The 18,928-nt window shown below is 32.5% G+C and overlaps 7 protein-coding genes and 1 long non-coding RNA gene across 8 annotated transcripts; 5 read left to right on the forward strand and 3 right to left on the reverse strand.

Annotated features, from left to right (window-relative positions):
• The first annotated feature begins 55 nt into the window (after nt 1-55).
• Nucleotides 56-2,674, forward strand: AT5G48470 (uncharacterized protein). Its single transcript, NM_124222.3, has 9 exons — nt 56-445; nt 783-938; nt 1,161-1,229; nt 1,327-1,497; nt 1,580-1,723; nt 1,818-1,976; nt 2,089-2,154; nt 2,255-2,314; nt 2,395-2,674. The coding sequence occupies exons 1-9, from the start codon at nt 122-124 to the stop codon at nt 2,437-2,439; spliced, it is 1,194 nt and encodes a 397-aa protein (NP_568697.1). The 5' UTR covers nt 56-121; the 3' UTR covers nt 2,440-2,674.
• A 176-nt stretch (nt 2,675-2,850) lies between these two features.
• Nucleotides 2,851-5,152, forward strand: AT5G48480 (Lactoylglutathione lyase / glyoxalase I family protein). Its single transcript, NM_124223.4, has 2 exons — nt 2,851-3,409; nt 3,754-5,152. The coding sequence occupies exons 1-2, from the start codon at nt 3,126-3,128 to the stop codon at nt 3,968-3,970; spliced, it is 501 nt and encodes a 166-aa protein (NP_568698.1). The 5' UTR covers nt 2,851-3,125; the 3' UTR covers nt 3,971-5,152.
• Nucleotides 4,340-5,152, reverse strand: DIR1 (Bifunctional inhibitor/lipid-transfer protein/seed storage 2S albumin superfamily protein). The gene has a single exon (NM_124224.3). It carries the CDS (start codon nt 4,935-4,937, stop codon nt 4,629-4,631), a length of 309 nt encoding a protein of 102 aa, NP_568699.1. The 5' UTR covers nt 4,938-5,152; the 3' UTR covers nt 4,340-4,628.
• A 943-nt stretch (nt 5,153-6,095) lies between these two features.
• AT5G48490 (Bifunctional inhibitor/lipid-transfer protein/seed storage 2S albumin superfamily protein) lies at nt 6,096-6,674 on the reverse strand. The gene has a single exon (NM_124225.2). The coding sequence runs from the start codon at nt 6,547-6,549 to the stop codon at nt 6,244-6,246; it is 306 nt and encodes a 101-aa protein (NP_199660.1). The 5' UTR covers nt 6,550-6,674; the 3' UTR covers nt 6,096-6,243.
• Nucleotides 6,675-11,291: 4,617 nt separating this feature from the next.
• Nucleotides 11,292-12,667, forward strand: AT5G48500 (pathogenic type III effector avirulence factor Avr AvrRpt-cleavage: cleavage site protein). The gene is made up of 4 exons (NM_124226.4): nt 11,292-11,555; nt 11,642-11,872; nt 11,956-12,156; nt 12,267-12,667. Exons 1-4 carry the CDS (start codon nt 11,547-11,549, stop codon nt 12,327-12,329), a joined length of 504 nt encoding a protein of 167 aa, NP_568700.1. The 5' UTR covers nt 11,292-11,546; the 3' UTR covers nt 12,330-12,667.
• Nucleotides 12,668-16,391: 3,724 nt separating this feature from the next.
• Nucleotides 16,392-17,250, forward strand: AT5G48510 (BTB/POZ domain-containing protein; the record flags this gene model as incomplete). Its single annotated transcript, NM_124227.2, has 2 exons — nt 16,392-16,529; nt 16,658-17,250. 2 exons carry the CDS (start codon nt 16,392-16,394, stop codon nt 17,192-17,194), a joined length of 675 nt encoding a protein of 224 aa, NP_199662.1. The 3' UTR covers nt 17,195-17,250.
• Nucleotides 17,251-17,641: 391 nt separating this feature from the next.
• On the forward strand, nt 17,642-17,920 carry AT5G07155. The gene has a single exon (NR_142983.1). It is a non-coding gene; the product is annotated as an other RNA (long non-coding RNA).
• Nucleotides 17,921-18,168: 248 nt separating this feature from the next.
• On the reverse strand, nt 18,169-18,513 carry AT5G48515 (Putative membrane lipoprotein; the record flags this gene model as incomplete). Its single annotated transcript, NM_001036956.1, has 2 exons — nt 18,169-18,395; nt 18,465-18,513. 2 exons carry the CDS (start codon nt 18,511-18,513, stop codon nt 18,169-18,171), a joined length of 276 nt encoding a protein of 91 aa, NP_001032033.1.
• Nucleotides 18,514-18,928: the final 415 nt, after the last annotated feature.

The following is an 18,928-nucleotide window of genomic DNA, read 5'->3' on the forward strand; positions in this document are numbered from 1 at the left end:
ATTTTTGTCGAATTATTTTTTTCCAATTTATCCCCGTCGTCTTCTTCGATTCTTTATCTTTTTTTCCTTTGCATAAACCCAAAACCTCAAACTTTTTGAATCCGAAACGAGAAAACAAACTATGTTACAGTCCATTCATCTTCGTTTTTCCTCCACACCATCACCTTCTAAAAGAGAATCTCTCATAATTCCATCGGTTATTTGCTCATTTCCTTTCACCTCTTCTTCGTTCCGTCCAAAGCAAACCCAGAAACTGAAGCGTCTGGTTCAATTTTGCGCTCCTTACGAGGTCGGAGGTGGATACACCGATGAAGAATTGTTCGAAAGATACGGAACTCAGCAAAATCAAACTAATGTCAAAGATAAATTAGATCCAGCTGAGTATGAAGCTTTGCTTAAAGGAGGCGAACAAGTGACTTCCGTTCTTGAAGAAATGATTACCCTCGTATGTATTTTGAGTTATCTTTCATCAAAACTTGCTTTTGTTTCGTTTCTCTAAGCTTGGCATTTCGTCGAACAACTTATAGGCATTAAGCTTTATGTTACATGTAATCGTTACTTACTCGTTAGTACGTATTTCTACGTTTCCATAGAGTTATGTTTTCATCTGGGCTTGCTTTAGTGTTGTTTTTTGTAAGCTAGGCTTTTCGTCGAACAACTTAACGGCGTTAGGCTTAGTAGTTTTTGGGGCATATTGTTCACTTTTTAATACATAGAATCGTTACTTGTTTATTAAGGGAATTATTGGTTCCGTAATGGCTTGATATGTCTCTGATGTGTAGTTGGAAGATATGAAGATGAATGAAGCATCTGAGAATGTTGCTGTAGAATTGGCTGCACAAGGAGTTATAGGGAAAAGGGTTGATGAAATGGAATCAGGGTTTATGATGGCTCTTGATTACATGATCCAACTTGCAGACAAAGACCAAGACGAGAAGGTAAACCAATTCTGCATTTTCCCTCTGAATGTACACAAAAATATTTCTAGAATTGACTTGAGTTTTGCTACATAGAACGACCAGGATAGCTAGAATTGCTTTTGCAATGTAGTGTAGCAAATATTACATGTTCTCTGGATTTTATGGCTGTTGTTAGTCTTGCCATTAGTTCTGTAGCATAAGCTGGGACAAAGGATTAAAGAATTTTTGTTTTGGATTCAGAGAAAGTCTTTACTAGAGGTCGTCAAGGAGACTGTCTTATCTCATCTCACCAAGAAATGCCCTCCTCATGTGAGTAATATTAAGATTAGTTTCTTCTTACTTTCTAAATTTTTCATTAGCTTCATTTCATGTTTTTAATTTTGTGTAAGTGTTGCTCCATATTTAGGTCCAGGTGATTGGTTTACTCTGTAGAACCCCGAAAAAGGAAAGTAGACATGAGCTTCTGCGTAGGGTGGCTGCAGGTGGTGGGGCTTTTGAAAGTGAGAACGGTACTAAACTTCATATACCCGGAGCAAATCTGAATGACATAGCTAATCAAGCTGATGACTTGCTAGAGGTACTTGTGTTTGTTTAAGTATAGATATCAATCTGTATTTGAGATAGTTTGAGAATGTGAACAAGTCTGAGGATTTTTGCAGACTATGGAAACAAGGCCAGCTATTCCGGATCGAAAACTACTAGCGAGGCTTGTTTTGATTAGAGAGGAAGCCCGGAACATGATGGGAGGAGGTATACTTGATGAAAGAAATGACCGAGGTTTCACTACTCTTCCTGAATCAGAGGTTTGTGTGACAAACTATTATGTCCATGATGCTGTGTTTGTGAACATTTTTTAAACATTGAGATACAGTGACTTGTTGCTTGATCGTCAAACAGGTGAATTTCTTAGCCAAATTGGTAGCTTTGAAACCTGGAAAGACTGTGCAGCAGATGATCCAGAATGTAATGCAAGGGAAAGATGAAGGCGCAGATAATCTTAGCAAAGAAGACGATTCTTCTACCGAAGGAAGAAAACCAAGTGGATTAAATGGAAGGGTAAGTATGATCAAGTGACACATTGTTTTGTTAAAAGAGAAGACTTTTTCAGTAGGCTCTGAACCAAAGATATGTCTTCTTTTCTTACTTGGCCTACTTGATGCGATCTCAGGGAAGCGTTACAGGAAGAAAACCGTTACCAGTAAGACCAGGAATGTTTCTAGAAACTGTCACAAAGGTATGTTTCCAACATTCCTCGATCCCCTATGTTCAACAGATGATAGTAATAGAGAACATTGACCACTTTTTTATGTGATGTTTAAATCCAATCTTGATAGGTACTGGGAAGTATATACTCGGGTAATGCCTCCGGGATAACAGCACAACATCTAGAATGGGTAAGTTCCTCATAACACCAAAACATTTGCAACCAAAGTCTCGTTTCTTTGCATTCATCATAGTTTATTTCTGTTCACAGGTTCACCAAAAAACCCTCCAAGTTCTTGAAGAAATCGCTTATTAGTAATATCTTTTGTTACATCAAGAAAGACTCGCAGGTAGAGATTGCGTCCTGAAATAATCTTGATCGGTATATAATTTGTAATTTGGTTGGTTGATATGACATATAATGTCTCTCTACTAAACTATGCACATCCATTAAACCTCAAAAGTTACATGTGACGTAAAATAAAATTGGAAAGGGATAGAAGAAAAAAAAGAATAATGGTAGTGATATTAACATATCTTTAAACCCATTCGAAACGGATGGGAAAAAATAAAATCGTAACTTTTGTCCTATGTGTACCATTCAGAGTTACACAATGATAACAAACTAAAATATTTGATGACACAGTATATAACAAAGATTAAAATATTCGAGTAACCAATTTTAATTGATTTCTTTCCAACGGTTTAATAGAGGAGACATGCGAACGAGACACGAGTCCTATAGGGTAGTAAATGAAAAGTGATTAGTAGGGGCATATTCACGTAAATAAATCAAAAAGTAAGGGTAAAAATCCACGGACGTGAGAGCAATTGTTATATCCATTTGAAATCCTCGTCAGGTTACACGAAACGATTCCGCTTCTCCGCTTCCTTCATAAATATCTCACTCATCGTCTCTAGATTGTTCTTTCACACGCAATTTTCATTTCTCTCTTAACCGTAAACGAATCTCTCTTCTCAAAGTTTTATTTTCTCTCTGCGATGGCTCAAGAAGATGTTACTGCTGTTGCTACTAACGGTGCTGGTCCGGTGGAGACGCATCTTGTCTTCACTGAGTTCAAGCAGATGTTGCTCGTTGAAGCTCAAAAGGTCGGTGACGCTGTTACTTTCTACAAATCTGCTTTTGGTGCGATCGAGTCTGGTCATTCTCTTTACCCTAAGCGTAAGCTTGACCAAGAGCTTCCTCATGTTCTCTCTTCTGAGCTTAATCTCGCTGGCTCTTCCTTCGTTGTTTGCGACGTTTCCTCTCTCCCTGGTTTTTCTACGTAAGTCTCTCTCTCTCGTTTTGGTGTTTAGCTTCTAGATCTCCATGTTTTCTGTTTTTTTTTTAGGTTTTTGTTCGTTTAGTGTTTGATTTCGTTTTAGATCTGGTTTTAGGTTGTTTTATTAGAAGAAATCTGGAGAATAAATCATGTTTAGAAGTTATTCCTCTCCCTTAAACACGATTTTTTTGTTCGTTTTAGATCTGGATTTAGGTTTTTGAAATGAATAGTTTTTGGAAACTTTTATAACGCTTAAAAAACTATTTTAAGTGGATGATTGTGCCTTTTCTTAAATACGATTACTGTTTACTTATGTGGTTTTGTTTCTTTTTTAAATCGTTAAACAGTGCGAAATCGGAAGGTTCGGGAGTGACTTTTCTTCTCGGAACTAAGGATGCTGAAGCCGCCGTTGCGAAAGCTGTTGACGCCGGAGCTGTGAAAGTGGAGGTTACGGAGGCAGAAGTTGAACTGGGATTCAAAGGAAAAGTTACGGATCCTTTTGGTGTCACTTGGATCTTCGCGGAGAAGAAGACCGTGATCACCGACGAGAACAAAGAGGTTTAGAATCTGTCGTCGGATCTAATTCTTCGTCGGTTTCTGAACAAAAAAAACTATCTATTATCCTAGGTTTATGCTTTTATTTTGTCTTTTGTGGAATCCGGTAATCAGTAAACCGGATCGAGTAGGCTAATGACTTTCGGATTCTAATTTCACCCCTTTTGACAAACTCTAATCTTGGTGAAATTGCATATTAATCTCGGGCTATATTATGTTTTGTTGATGATTTCGCTTCTCTATCTATCTTCTATAATCGTTCTGTGTTTAATCTGTGTTCTTTGTCATTTTTGTTGGTTTAGTACTAAGGGTATAATCGTCTATTTGGAATGAAAATGAAATGGTTAGTGATTAGATAAGACGGAATTAAGAATATTTGTTGTTTTGGTGTCAGAGTGTTGAATACTGTGTCAGAGGTAGTGAAACCATAAACCTCTGTATTTGTGCTTTGTGGTTTCTCTCTATCGCTTATTGGTTACATATTTTTCGAAATTGCCCTTCCGTGTTTGGGCCTTGTGTAGTTTTCGATTGGTCCTCTTTCTTTTCTTTTGACCAGTTTTTGGGGTTAACCCATAAACGCCATTTGGCAGAAAATACGATTTATTAATAACATCCGATATTTAGAATAGGAGTAATAAAAAACATAAACACACGTATACAGAGTCTTTTAACAAGTTGGGGCGTTGGCTAGACCACACTGTTTGGGGAGAGCAGAAGCGAGTTCAGGATCAACACCGAAAGAACCGAGCCATGGAGAGTTCTTGTAACCACAAAGACATGCAAAATCAGCGTGTTGCAGAGCGGTGCAGCAAGGCTGTGATGGGCTCGTCGGATTCTCCTTGCTAACCGCTGGTTTGCACTCATTCAACTCATCCTGGCTCATGCCGCAGAGATCTATCGCTACTGATGTATCGACCAACATAGCCATTATCACGATCATCGCCATCATAACCATAGCTGCTTTCTTGCTCGCCATATTATTATCCTCCTCTCTCTTTTTCTATATGTTTGTTTGTGTTTGTGGTGTTGAAATGAATGTGCATGAGAAGGTGTATATATATCAAGTTTTAGAGAAACCCGTGAACCAGATTGGATTGCTCCATATAGTCACGGGGATGTGTTTTTCCACTTTACTTTTGGGAGAGGGTCTTTTGTCATAGAATCATAAGCTTTCGGATTCTTATCAATTATCAAGTATCGATTACACAATTTCCAGTCCACAAATCTTTTACTACAAATGGAAAAAGAAAATTCAACTTGCACATTGTATTTGTATATAAAATTCTCTTTTAATCGAAAAAAAACACATTAATAAACATCCGCAAAATACTGGGCCTGATATGAGCCCAAGTAAGAGTACTCTAAGAAGTTTCACAAATTACGAAAATAAAACAGTTAGCGAGTATTACTGTTAAGTGTCAACAACAGTTAGCTACTTTAACCACAAAACAAATGAGAACATCAGTTAGTATATAAACGGGACAAAATATAGAACGAAGAATAAATCCAAATCTCTAGATTCTCAATTTTTTTGCTGTTCTATTTTCAAATAAATGTTTTATTTTCTTTGAGAATTTCAGTCCTATTAGTGTAATTAGTGATAAACTCATAAGCATGGCACATACGAGATGATTATTTGGTCTACGAAATGGTTTAGTGGATTTAATATATGTATTTTTATAGTTGATACTTTTTCACCATCTAATCGTTTTTCAACTACAATTACTGTTTTTACCGGCGATCACTGTTTTACCGAAACCTAAAAAGTAAAAACTGTATAGTGGCAATCATTATTTTACCTAATTCACAATTATCTTCTTTTTGTTAAAGAGATTTTAGGAAAAGCAAATTAGGCCTTGGCCAACGAAGGTTAGAAATAGAAAGACTATAACAAATGACCAATTTTAAAGGTATATGAGCCAATGGAAAAGAATAGAAAAAGGAGGAGTTCATTCTTCATAGTCAAAACCATCAAAATTTCATTTGCAATTAGATTGAGATCTATTGTTCATGATGAATTTGATGCAACAACAGCATTTTCATGACTTTGTTTTCTCTATTTTCATACTATTTTTTGGTGAACTTTTTGTGACGTTTTTATGATAAGTATTTTTGATTTTATAGGTTTAGATCATTGATATTATTTTGTGAAGTGTGAACCATAGCTATGCGATAATCTCGGTATGAATCTAAGCGAATCCATTAAAATATCCTTATATTTAATTAGAATATTCCATTAAACATGGTAAATAATAAACAAACAAAGGAAAACACCATAATGCTTAACAAGTTGGGGCGTTGGTTAGGTCACACTCTTTAGGGAGACTAGAAGCGAGCTTGGGATCTACACCAAAAGAACCGAGCCACGGAGAGTTTTTGTAGCCACAAAGACAAGTGTAGTCAGCATGTTTCAGAGCGTTACAACAAAGTAACGATGGGCTCGTCGGGTTATTCTTGCTCACCGCTGGTAAGCATTCATTCAACTCTGCCTGAGTCATGCCACAAAGGTCAATCGCCACTGACCTCTCAACGACTAAACTAGCCATCACCATTACAATCACCATAATTGCCACCTTCTTGCTTGTCATTTTATCCTCTTTATTTTTTATATATTTGTTGTGTTTGTGGTGTTAAAATGAATGTGCATGCAATGGTGTATTTATTATTAAGTTTTGGAGCAAACCCGTGAACTAGATTGGATTTTCTTTCTTCACTTTTGGGATAGGGTATTGGTCACTTGGATTCTTATTATTGCTGCTCTTTTTTGTTTTTTTTTGGTATTTATCAATTATCCACAATCTCCAGCCCACAAATCTTTTACTACAAAATGGAAGAAGAAAATTCCAGAGTAATACAACTGGCACATTGTGTAAATTTTCTTGATATTGATAAACATATGTTGCTTCTTACAAATATTTGTGGATTAATGGCAAGTAATTTGTATGCCACTATAACCAAGAAAAAAATACAACAGTTATTTGTATGTCACTTGCTGATTATTTGTCACTTTTTTTTTCCGGTTAAAATTTAATTTAAATTTATAACATAATATTATATTTACTTTTAAAAACTAATTTAAAATAAAATATATCTCTATAAATAGTAAACAATCAAACAGAAAATTAATAAAACTAGTCATGAATTATTGTTTTTGTCTAAATCTTATTATCCGTACTTGCGAGTATCTAAATTACGTTATTTGTTATTTACTTGATAACGATGAATCTTGTCTAAGGCGGATACAAAACCAAGTAATGGATGCAGGGCAACATATATTTATTAATGTCATAGACCCTAATTACAACTTATATATAACTTTTTTCAACTAATACACTTTATAACTACAAATATTCTTCTTATTTATATAGGTAAACTAATCAACATTTGCAAATACTTTTTTCCAAAAATAACATATATGAAAAAGGCATTTGCAATTACTGGGCCTGATTTTAGCCCATGAAGGATTTGTGCTTTTCTAGTGTTTCGATGCTTTTTAAGAGCTTCCCAAACTAGAATATCATGTAACTCTCTCCTTGTTCATTACCCATCAATTCCAGATTTTTGAAATTAAAAGGAGCTTAAAAAGCTTATTGCACATTTCAGATTTGCTCGCAAATAAATGCTAAGGAAAAAATAAAAAATTTGAAGTTGAAAAATAAGAGGGAAAAAAGGTTTAGCATGTCTTATTTTATTTCTGGATATTTCAACTTATTTTATCTATTGAAATTCATTTTGGATGCTATTGTCAGTTTTATAAGAACTCAATAACCAGACAAATCTGTATAACTAAAATATTTTCCAGATAAAGTTGATTTAATTTTAGATTTGAGTTTGTTTTGGTCAAAGTATTTATGATCGTAAACAACTTAAACCTAATATAAAATCTAAAGACCTTAAATCCAGATTTTACTTGGGTTACCAAAACCTGAATAAACCCAACCCAAAACTTATTCTGGCCACTATTAGCTACGTTTTCTTTATTGGCAACAAAAGTTAGCTACTTTAACCACAAAACTAATGAGAATATCAATTAGTATATAAATGGGACAAAACATAGAAGGAAAAAAATAAAAAGAGAACGAGAACGAGAATCTCTCTCAATGACTCGAGTGTCGAGACTATTCGGAATAAAAGAAGCATACAAAGTTTACTGCAGTTTTCAGACTTACTCACAAATGGTAAAGTTAAAAAGAAAGTAATATGAAGTTGAAAAAATAGATGAAAATTCATTTCCAAAAAAAAAAAAAGAAGATGAAAAATAACCTTTGACCATTGTCTTAGACTAGCCTTTCCCTTCATTCTCTGTGAGAAAATCCAAATCACTAGATTCTCAATTTCTTTACTTTTACTCTTCTATTTAAAAAATAAATAAATAAGAATTTCAGTCCTATTATTAGTAATATTCATGGCACAAACGCGACGATTCTTTGCTCTACGATTTTGTTTATTCAATCACTCACTGATAATAAATTGGTTTAAAGGTTTTAATATACGTATTTCTAGATGATAAGTTTATATATTTCACTCACTCTAATCTTCCTCAAAATTGGTAGGGTTGAAAGACAAGAGCATAAGTTTTCAAAGATAATTATTGTTTTACCTAATTTACAATCATTTTCTGCTAAGCATTTGAAAAGAATGAAAGCAAATCATTCCTATGCCAACAAAGGTTAAAGAGACTCAATTTTAGAGGTATCCGAGCCAATAGAAAAATAAAATAAGAGGAAAAGGAGGAATTCAGATTTCATAGTCAAGAACTTCAACTTTTATATGCAATTAGATTGAGATCTATATGGTTCTTAGATTTGATGTAACAACTGATTTTCTCATCAACTTTGTTTTCTCTTTTTTTTTTCAATTTTTTTGTCAAACTTTTGTGATGTTTTTGATATTTGATATAATTATTATTCATGTTTTATGTTAAGAATGATGTTATCATGTGAACCTTAACTATATGATGATTCTAAATAAGTATAATTTACATTTTTGATCGTTCATTATTAGATTTTGTAGTTTCATTGTGTTCGTTATTAGGATTATTAATTAGCCTGATAGAGTATAAATAAGTCTTAGGTCGCATAGAGAACCACAATAGTATTGGGTGTTGACCAGACCTATAACTTGTAACCTCTAGAACCTAACAGGCTAACACTATAGTGATGTAGCATTGCTCATTCTAGAGTAGTTGTATCAAGAGGCTCCAAGGAGTTCCAAAAACTAACAATTATTTTGACACAAAGTACTCAAATGACGTATCTAATATTTCAAGGTCCCAAGGAGGAGTATTAAACAGGTTCATTCAATGTGTAGTAGAGCATGTTCACGAAACCTCAAAAACGAAAATTAATATCTCATTTTATATTCCCGTATCAATAAATGTTTTTCAATTATCCTCTCCTGTTTCACAAATGTTTTATACTCACTATTTTAATGTAGCATATTAATGGTAGCCTTGCAAGTGATGTTGATTCTTACTTAGCTTAAAAGTGATGTTGTATCAATTATATATCCTACTCCATACATATGTGAATCTAAATAATGTCCTTAGATATCTTTAGATCTTGAATAACAATCTATGCTTATTTTTAATTGAAGTTACTAAACTAATGAAGAGTATTTTGTATAACGTTCACGTATGTGAATCTATAAAATTCGTTAGATATCTTTAGTTTTGAATATCCAATCTATTTTAATTTTTAATAGAAGTTACTAAACTAATGCGTAGCTATGTTTTATATTAAAGTTATAAGGCGAAAACATCAGAATTCAAGTAACATATTTCGTAAAAAGTAAATTTAACTGCAAAAGAACACAAACCCGGTGGATTAAGGATAGAAACATAGAAAAGACTAATGATAGAAATGTCAAACGTTAACAGTAGAGTAGGCCAAGCAACATAAACAACACTACAGCATGACAACTCAAAAGCACGATATCTTAAATACCTAACTACCCAAAAAGCAAGCTAGGGATTTTCAGAAGCATTGCATCCATTTCGTTTTTTTTTTTTGTTTTTTTAAATATTTGTTTGCAAAATATTTATACAAACTACCCAAAGCGTTTCCATTTTTAATTTGCAGTTTAAAGCGTTTTTATTTTTTAAAAAAATATGAAAAAAACAATTTCTTAAAACTCATTAATAGTTTAAAGAAAACATTGTTAATAATTTTCAAAACTGCCTTACAATTACTACAGAATTTTAGTTTCGACTCAACAATTTTGTTTCCCCTAATGTTCATTGATATATAATTTGGTGTATAAAAAATTAATCTAAAAAATTTCTGATGATTACCATTTTGTTTAATTTAGTGGTTCTACCAACAAAAGTTCCATACTTATAAGCTCATCAATAATCCAACACAATTGAAAATTTTCAAGGCAAAAACATTTAACCCTAAGATGGCTTACTACAATATTTTCTCTAGCTAGTGTTAAACTGCCCTAACCAAGATATTTATGACAACAGTGAAAAGCCCATTCCGCTGAATTGTGTTTTTTCTAACTGTTTTCTCAATTTCAAAGGCTGCAATGAGCAGTTCCAATTTATTATCCTGCTATCAACAGTATCAGTAATTTTGACCTAACCCCACCTGTCCGCTGTCAATATAAAACTTACTTGATAAAAATATTCAAAATTTCTAGACATACTACTATTAATTATTGTAAAGTTGGAATATTATAAGGAAAAAGTAAGAGAAATTGACAAAAGATAATAAATGGGATTGCTTGGAGTCGTGGCAATGTTTTTGGTTGCACACTGCACATAGCACAAAGTTTCATAACAGAGGTAATTGTTGCATGTGGCCCCTTCTTCCTAAAGCTCCTTTCTTAACTCTTTTGTCTCTTAAATTTTACACTTCTTTTTTCTTCCTTTTTTCAAATTGGATATTCTGATACATGACTATAAATGTTATCTACTCCACACAACAACAAAAAAAACTTATTTAATTCCCCAACACAGAAGATGTATTACAAGATACAGTAATAAATGGAATGCATAAGTCAGCTTTAGAACCCATAAAACACTTGGTCAATTCTTTTATTAGTGAAAGTAACGTTACATCAAGTAGTGTATCTTTTGTTAGTCAACCATGAAAAAAAACGTTTGTTATAGAAGTAAAGTTACCCCATGTAAAAACAAAATCTAAAGCCAACAAGAAAACTAATAGAAAAGGATAAAAATTTATTAAAAGATCAAAAGTAAAAACAGACTACAGAACATTGTATAAAAAGAAATAAAAAACCCAAAAAAAACACAGTAGAATTTTGTTAAAAAGTAAAAAAAAAAAAAAAGTAGTAGAAGAAGAGTAGCTAAAGCCCAACTTTATATTATTTTCACTTACCCTACACTATATTTTTGAAAACACCACTCTATGCTCAGAGACACACAGTCCCTCACTACTCTTTCTCTATCTCCTACAAGTAGACTTTAAGACAACTTTTGTCTCAGTGTTGAGTAATGTAAAATACCCATCTGGTTATTTATTACGCATAGATCTCTCTCTTCTCTCTTTCTCTATTTAGATTACTTAAAGCAGAGAGGTCCGAACATCATCAATCAAACCCATTCACAACTACTACGACAATGGACTACGTAAGCTCCTTCCTCTTTCTTCTTCTTCTTCGTCATCTTCTTGTGGGTTATACAAAGTTTTTAACTTTTTATGTTTTCTCAATCAGGAATACGGAGGAGGAGAGTACTGTCGGAGAGGACACGTGCCAGCTTTTGGAAGCTGGGATTGGAACGACGCCGTTCCATTCACTCAGTGTTTCGAGACAGCAACAACTCAACAACCAGCTTTTCTTCACTATGCTTCTTACCCTCAAGATCGTGATCTTTACCTCGCCGGTGATCTCTACGACAACCACCACCTTGTAGCTCCGGCCGTTATCATTGTCCCTCGTCGCCGGGTACTTTCTTGATTCATGTATTCAACACGACGCCTTGAGTTTCTTGATTTAGTCTTATGTTCGTGGAAAATGTTTATTTCTAGGCTAAAGTGGGTCAAGAACCAGCGGAGAAGAAGAGAAATGTGTCGAAGCAGCAACACAACTATAAGACGGAGGCGCGTGAGTTTAACGCGCCGGTAAGCTGTCCAACACCGGTTGTGAAGCGGAGGATGAAGGCACCAAAGCCTGTGGATGAAGACTTGTACAAAGTTTCCCCACAACTTCTCTCAGTCAAATCCAAAAGGGTAATTAAACTTTAATTTAATTAACTTGTTATTAAATTAGTCTTATCTTTGTTAGTCTGCTTCGATTAATGATTTTGATTATGGAAAATGTTAATAATTGAGATTTGCAGAAAAGAGGAGGAGGTGGGTTTGGGTGCATTTCAAGGTGTTTTTTGCCAACACGGGTGCTTTGAAGAAACAAGCGTGAGAGACTTGAGTCAGAAGAACACTTTGTTTTTTTTTCTTTTCTTTTTCTAATCCTATTATATATATCAAAAGACTATGCTTGTGAGAGTATGTATTTATGAATGCGTAGGAAAAAAAAAGATGAATGCTAAAAGATAGTAGACCAATGTAGCTTTTGCGAAAAGCTTAGCCATATTATATTAACTAAACTATAAATGAGACTTGGTTTTGCAAATTATGTATTATATTCGGCTCAGATCATCTAATTATATATTATGTTGATAGTGTAAGTGATGGGTTTGGTTAGATTAGGGATGTGAAAGGAGTTAAAGCTGAGGGAGGGGAATGTTGAATAGTAGCTTAGCTTCCTTCTTCTACTGAAAGTTTGACTTGTCGCAGAGATACCTTACTTTTTTTTTCCGATTTGAAAAAGAAAGGATAATTATATGAAAATTATTATTGAAAATCAGATAAATGGTCTAAAAGATAGAAAAATTGATATTTGTAGAAATTGGCAGAATACTAATGGGAGTTATGGGATAAGTGAATAATCATTGAGTGGATTAATTGAAACTTAGTTGGTCGAATTATTACATTTACCAGTCCAAAGTTTGTGTAATGAATATTGCAATATAGTTATATACAAATTACTAGATAAGATGATGGCTTGTCACTTTTAACTATAGTTAGCTGAGTTCTATGTTTGGGGGACTTCATTTTTTTTTTTGGGGGGTCAATTTCTAGTAACTAAGTAATGATAATTAAAGAATGTTGGTAGGTTACAACTTACAATCATATGTTCTTAATTATAGTGGTTTTTGTCAAATCTTCAGGATAATGGTCGATTTCAAGGAAAAAAAAAATTAAGGTAAAATGTGAGCTGGTTTACTATATTTTAGGGATTAATGTCAAAGCTTTTGAGAATGCCGTCGTATGTTTTTGGTTTGGTAAGTCGGCTTTGCGTGAAACTGGATGTTGCCTTTGGTGAAAGGATGAGTACAATCTGTCTTCTAAGGTGGAGACAAACTAAACTACAATTTTATAAAAAAAAATCTTAAATATATTAGGAGATAGGTACTTTTTTTTTGTTAAAGGATTTATATTAGGAGATAGGTACTTGTAAGAAAATTCTAAAAATCCTGTAATTTTAATTTTTAAACATAAGTAACTTATATATAAGAAAATTCTAACAGAGCCTGGAGACAAATACTTCGATAAGCACAGATGGTTGTAAGGTCATAGGGGAAGTTACGCATGTAGCAAAGCCCTCTACGGTTGGGTTGTTTTGGAAAAAGACTATCATTTATTGGTAAATGCTCAATGAATATTTATGTGAAAATGTGATGCTTTTAAGGGGTTTTCATGGGTAACCGATGAATCAATGAAGTTTATTTTTGGGGATGTTAACGAAGCGGATATCAGAATTTTAAGGTTCAAGGGATATTCAAATGATGCATATCAAGGTTGGCAAAGAACTTGAATCATCAATATTCTTCAAAATACGTCGGTGCTTACTTGTGATGTACTAGAAAGAAAAAAGAAGTTTACAAATAAGAAAACATTTATATGTCAAAAATATAACATAAAGAGTTTCGAAACGGTTGTGTTGATTGACCATTTGGAATAAATTATTATTCAATGTTAAATATAAAGAGTTTTGAACCATAATAGTAAAAGTAGTATTTGTTATTTGATTCCTTCAATTTTTATCATGACGAATACTCCAATCTTTTGCATCGAATCAAGATGATATCGAATTTAAACGGATCTAATAGATACTATGAAGTTCATACCTCTTAAACAATACTTAATAGAAAAATTAATATCATGACCAAAAGAGAAAACAAATTCCCAAATATGGTAGCATAATTTTTGTTTTTTTTTCCTGGACAAACAACAGAGATCCCATTATTACCAAACCCAAAATACATGAAATGACTTAATATCATTATGTTACCCCAGCTAATATGGTGACTGATGATCCCCTTCACCTTTTCTTTTCACTACTGACACTTTTGTAACGTATAACAACGTTGTCGAAATCTCCTACATTTCGTTTAACTTTTCACTGTATACTGATGGTATTTCTTTGGAATCCATAGTCTGGATGGATCTTGTAGAATATATGCTTATATAACCATAATATTCAATTCATTTTCTTGGAGAGATATAGCCTTTTTTCTTTAGCTACAAAATCATTCTTTTTTCTTGTTTTGCTTTGCATTTTTCTCACGATGTTTTATAACTTTTCTATAGTACGTCTTTCATAAAAGCATTTTTCTCAAATTGAGTTTTATCCGTTGACAAAAAACAAAATTGAGTTATGTGTAACCAAAAGACTTTACATAACGTTAAAGTATCATGTGAATGTTGGGCGTGACTCTTAAGTAAATTATGAAAGACTTGCTTTCTTTCTTATTAGGTTACAACTTACAACTACTAAAAATACAGGCTATTAATTTCCTAACCAAATTATTTCATCTTTTTATCATCTTTTGAGTAAACAAATGAAAAGAAAAGAAAAGAAAATACACGTTCAAATAAAGGCAAAAGTGAGTGTTTAAAAAAGAATACAAAAGTTGTGGAATTATGGCAATCAAATGTCATTAAAGGAAACACCCACGCTTTAAAATTAGGGAAAGAGAACGGTAGCACTCTAAATTAAAGCACATTTAAAGCAACAAGATTGATCAAAAAAAAGTAGAAGCTAATTTGATCAATCTTTTTTTTCTACTTTTTTTTTTTTTACTTTGTCGCGGAATGGTTGTTTTATTATATTTTCGTTTCTATTACAATCATAGAGAAGTTTTTAGAATTAAATAGTTGTATAATTAGAAGTCAAAATAGGTTGGATAAAAAATAATCTTTCTACAACTTTTTACTACTTGTGATGAAAAGTGGGTATAAATAGCTTCATTTATTCCACTACAATATTAATATTTTGAATAAATTTTAAAGCCTTTTTTTTTTTTTGTAAAAGAATAAGTAGAATAAAATAATTGTTCTATTCAGTTTGTTTTGTTTAACTATTTTCTTTTCATGTTTATTCCTGTACTGTTTAATTATTTATTGTAGACCCTTAAGTTGATATGCACTCCTATTATTGATATATTAATATTTGATTTAACATTCAGTCATTCATAGTTTGGACGTGGGGGTATGCGTTTTAACATGTTTATGTATAAATTTTACATTTAAGTTTCTCTTCGAAACTTAAAGAAACCACACAAAAATTATTTTTCTTAAATTTTTTAAAATTTCGGAATAGTGAAAAAAGATTTTAAGAAAACCACTTAAAACCAGTAAAATCATTCAAATTACAAATTACATTCAAAGTCTAAATAAGAAAGAACCATTCATAAGTTTCTTATTACGGTATTGTCATAAGGTGCTTAAATTTTGGGGATGTTAATGGATTGAGGCACCTAATACGTCCATAGACATGTGTTTTTAAGTTTTAACGTATAGAAGAGAAACGTAGATGGTGATTATAAAAACGCATACGTCCACGTTATCACGAGTTATGGTCATGCAAAACTAAGCTACATACCGTATAAATTTAGCTTCTATTCTCCGTTTCTCGTTTCTTACGAAATTACATTTGGTGTAAACAAAATTACATAGATCACATTATAAAATACTGGAAATTGGAAAACATCTTTATTTTGTTAAAACTTGGATAAATATTTAAGCTATTATTTTAAACATTTTTTAATAAGTATTTTAATCATCTTCATATTAGCGTTTTAACCATTTTACATTCAAAGTGCAATATAGTTTTAGTGACATATCATTTTGTTCATATGTTTATGTATAATGTATTTATGAATATAAAGCCAATAACTCAATCATTCCGTTACACAATTTACTAATTCTTCTTTGGCACCGGTTTGATTTCGTTACACAATTTTCAAGAGAGGAGGACGCCAATTAAGAGTTTGGACTTGGGAATTTCATTGTACTAAATTTCTGTCTTCTCCACTTCCAAAAGTTATTTTGACCGTTTTCATTGTATCCTCTATCTAAACCACCATCATATTACATCGAAAAATATACATTACATTATAAATATGGCAACTCCAACCAACAAAGAGCATTTCTCGGGTGGACTTGCAAAGGTTTTGGCAGAAAAATGGCAAGTTGACGTAATGCTCAAGGCAAAGAATAGTGATGAGGGTTCAGCTATCTCTGCCCACAAACTTATTCTGGTCTCTTCTTTCATCTTCTCTCTTTATTGATATCATCATCTGATTCAAGAATCACTATGATTTTTTTATATTTTTGCTTTGTGTGGTTAATGAAGTTTTCTCAACGTATATGTTCGGAATTTGAATAGGCATCAAGATCGGAGGTTTTTAAGAATATGTTCGAATTAGACGAGTTCAAGACTTCGACTAAACATGTGGAAACAATTACTCTTTCAGAGATGAAACATGAAGAGTTAGAAGCTTTTGTTGAGTTTATATGCAGTGATGGCTCAATGCTTTCTGCCAACGTGAAACAACATGCTCGCTCACTCTATCTTGCGGCTGATAAGTATGAGATTCTGCATCTACGAGACCTATGCAGAACCGAGCTTATATCTTCTCTGAGTTTGTTGAATTCTCTTGACCTCCTTGTGCTCGCTCAAATCCCTTTTGACAAAGTCCTCAACGATGAAAGTTTCAGTTATATAAAAAATAATATAAGTACGATTGCTAGCTCTGATGAGTTCAAGTTGTTCGTCGCCGGTAACCCAAATCTTGCCGTGGAGATAATGAAGGTTTCTCTCATTACTCTTACTTTACGCTGTTCCTCCTGTGGTTCAAACCATAGTCTTCAAGGTATGTACTGTTGTAATTGTTGTCGCTACGGTACTCTTCGTTTGATCTAGAGAATCACAATGTATTTTAATTTCTGTCGTATCACTTCGATAAATCTCATGTTCACATTTTAAAAGAATTGGATTTCTTCGTTTTCTAAAACTTATATAGCAAATCTCATATTAAAATAATTGGCTTGTATATCTATTTATATCTAATAATATCTTCTTACTATGCAAAAACAAGACAAATGTTAAGAAAACAGATCGATTTTATATAAACCAAGCGTATTGTGTAACTTTATTAATCATCTCAAAGGTACCCGCGCACTTGGACTAGCAAGCCTTTATTAAAGTGGAATGTGTTGTTGATTGTTTCGTGATTCCTAATGAGAGAATTGGTGATTGATATTGATCATACAGTTATTCTACTATGAATGATGAAGGTTGTGAATGATGAAGAATCTCTCTGAAGGACAAATTCGAAAACGAGTTACTCAACATATTGAAAGTTCTCTTAACGGCCTCACACTTTAAGATATTTCCTTTTTAAGTATGATATCTCGGTTTGTAGTGAATTCAATATTTTTTGTGGTTTTTGAACCCAATTCCTGCTATGGAGATAAATGTAGGCTACTCTGACTCCAACGATTAATCCATATAGTTCCTACTAGCAAATCTGTCTAGTATATGAATTCTATCTCAATACCACTCGATCTCTAGAATCCATTCACTGCTTTAACTTAGGGCCATAATGCAAGCTTAATCTCACTTACCCCGCGGCAGAGCTTATATGACAAAAGCAGACAATCACTAGGTGAAAACAAGTCACAACCAAATTCGTTGAGGGACCAATATTCAGAGCATGACACAATCTTCTTCAACTTCTTCATTTTCTCTCGGCAAGATCAAGTCAACTTGAACTCAAAGGCCAAACTTAGATTATTTATATTAGAATGACATATAAAACATGGAAAAAAAATATAGTAAATTATTATAAAATAATGTCTTACAAAAAAATAATGTCTTACAAAAAAAATAATGTCTTACAAAATGTTTTCCAATGTACAACGACAAATAGAATTTTCACAATGAGGTATATTCTTCTTTTTCTCAATACAATGAAATGCACATTGTTGGCAAAAGATAATTTTCATGTCATCGGGAAAATGTCCAATATGTTCGTATGCTGGATCAATAGTAGAGCTTAATGAAGGGATAGAAAACTGAGTTTTTCCTTCTAAAATAGATTTTGTCATGATATTTGATGTACCTAGAAATAGTTTTTTTGAAAACTTTTTAAATTAAAATATAAATATAAATTGATCAAGAATGAACTTACATGATGAAACCAAAACTGCAATAGTTAGAAAGAAAAAAAGTGTCTTCATTTTCGTTAAAATGTTCAATATTTTAACAAAAACAAAAATGGAATATATTTGTGTTTTGAGTTTTGGTTGTGATGTTTTAAAGTCAAGATAGTAGCATATTTATATGTGCTTTTACTAATGTTACATAGTACTAGTAGTTAATGTTTTATCAAACATATTTTCTTAGAAATCATAGTCAAAGAAACTATAAACTTTAATTTACAGTTTTTAATTTAAAGTATTTCACCCGTTTCACAAAAAGTGTTGTTTAATTTTTTTTTTTTTTTTTTATGTTTTAAATCAAATCTCTGTGATGTAGTTTTTAAAATCAAATCTCTGTTTTATCTATGTGTTTTCAACTTATTAATTAAAAATAAAGTGTAAAAGAAAAATTTAGATGTTTTTATTAATTTGTGTGAAAAATGGTACAGTTGTT

Source organism: Arabidopsis thaliana, chromosome 5 (assembly GCF_000001735.4).
Source record: "Arabidopsis thaliana chromosome 5, partial sequence".
Classification (NCBI taxonomy): Eukaryota; Viridiplantae; Streptophyta; class Magnoliopsida; order Brassicales; family Brassicaceae; genus Arabidopsis; species Arabidopsis thaliana.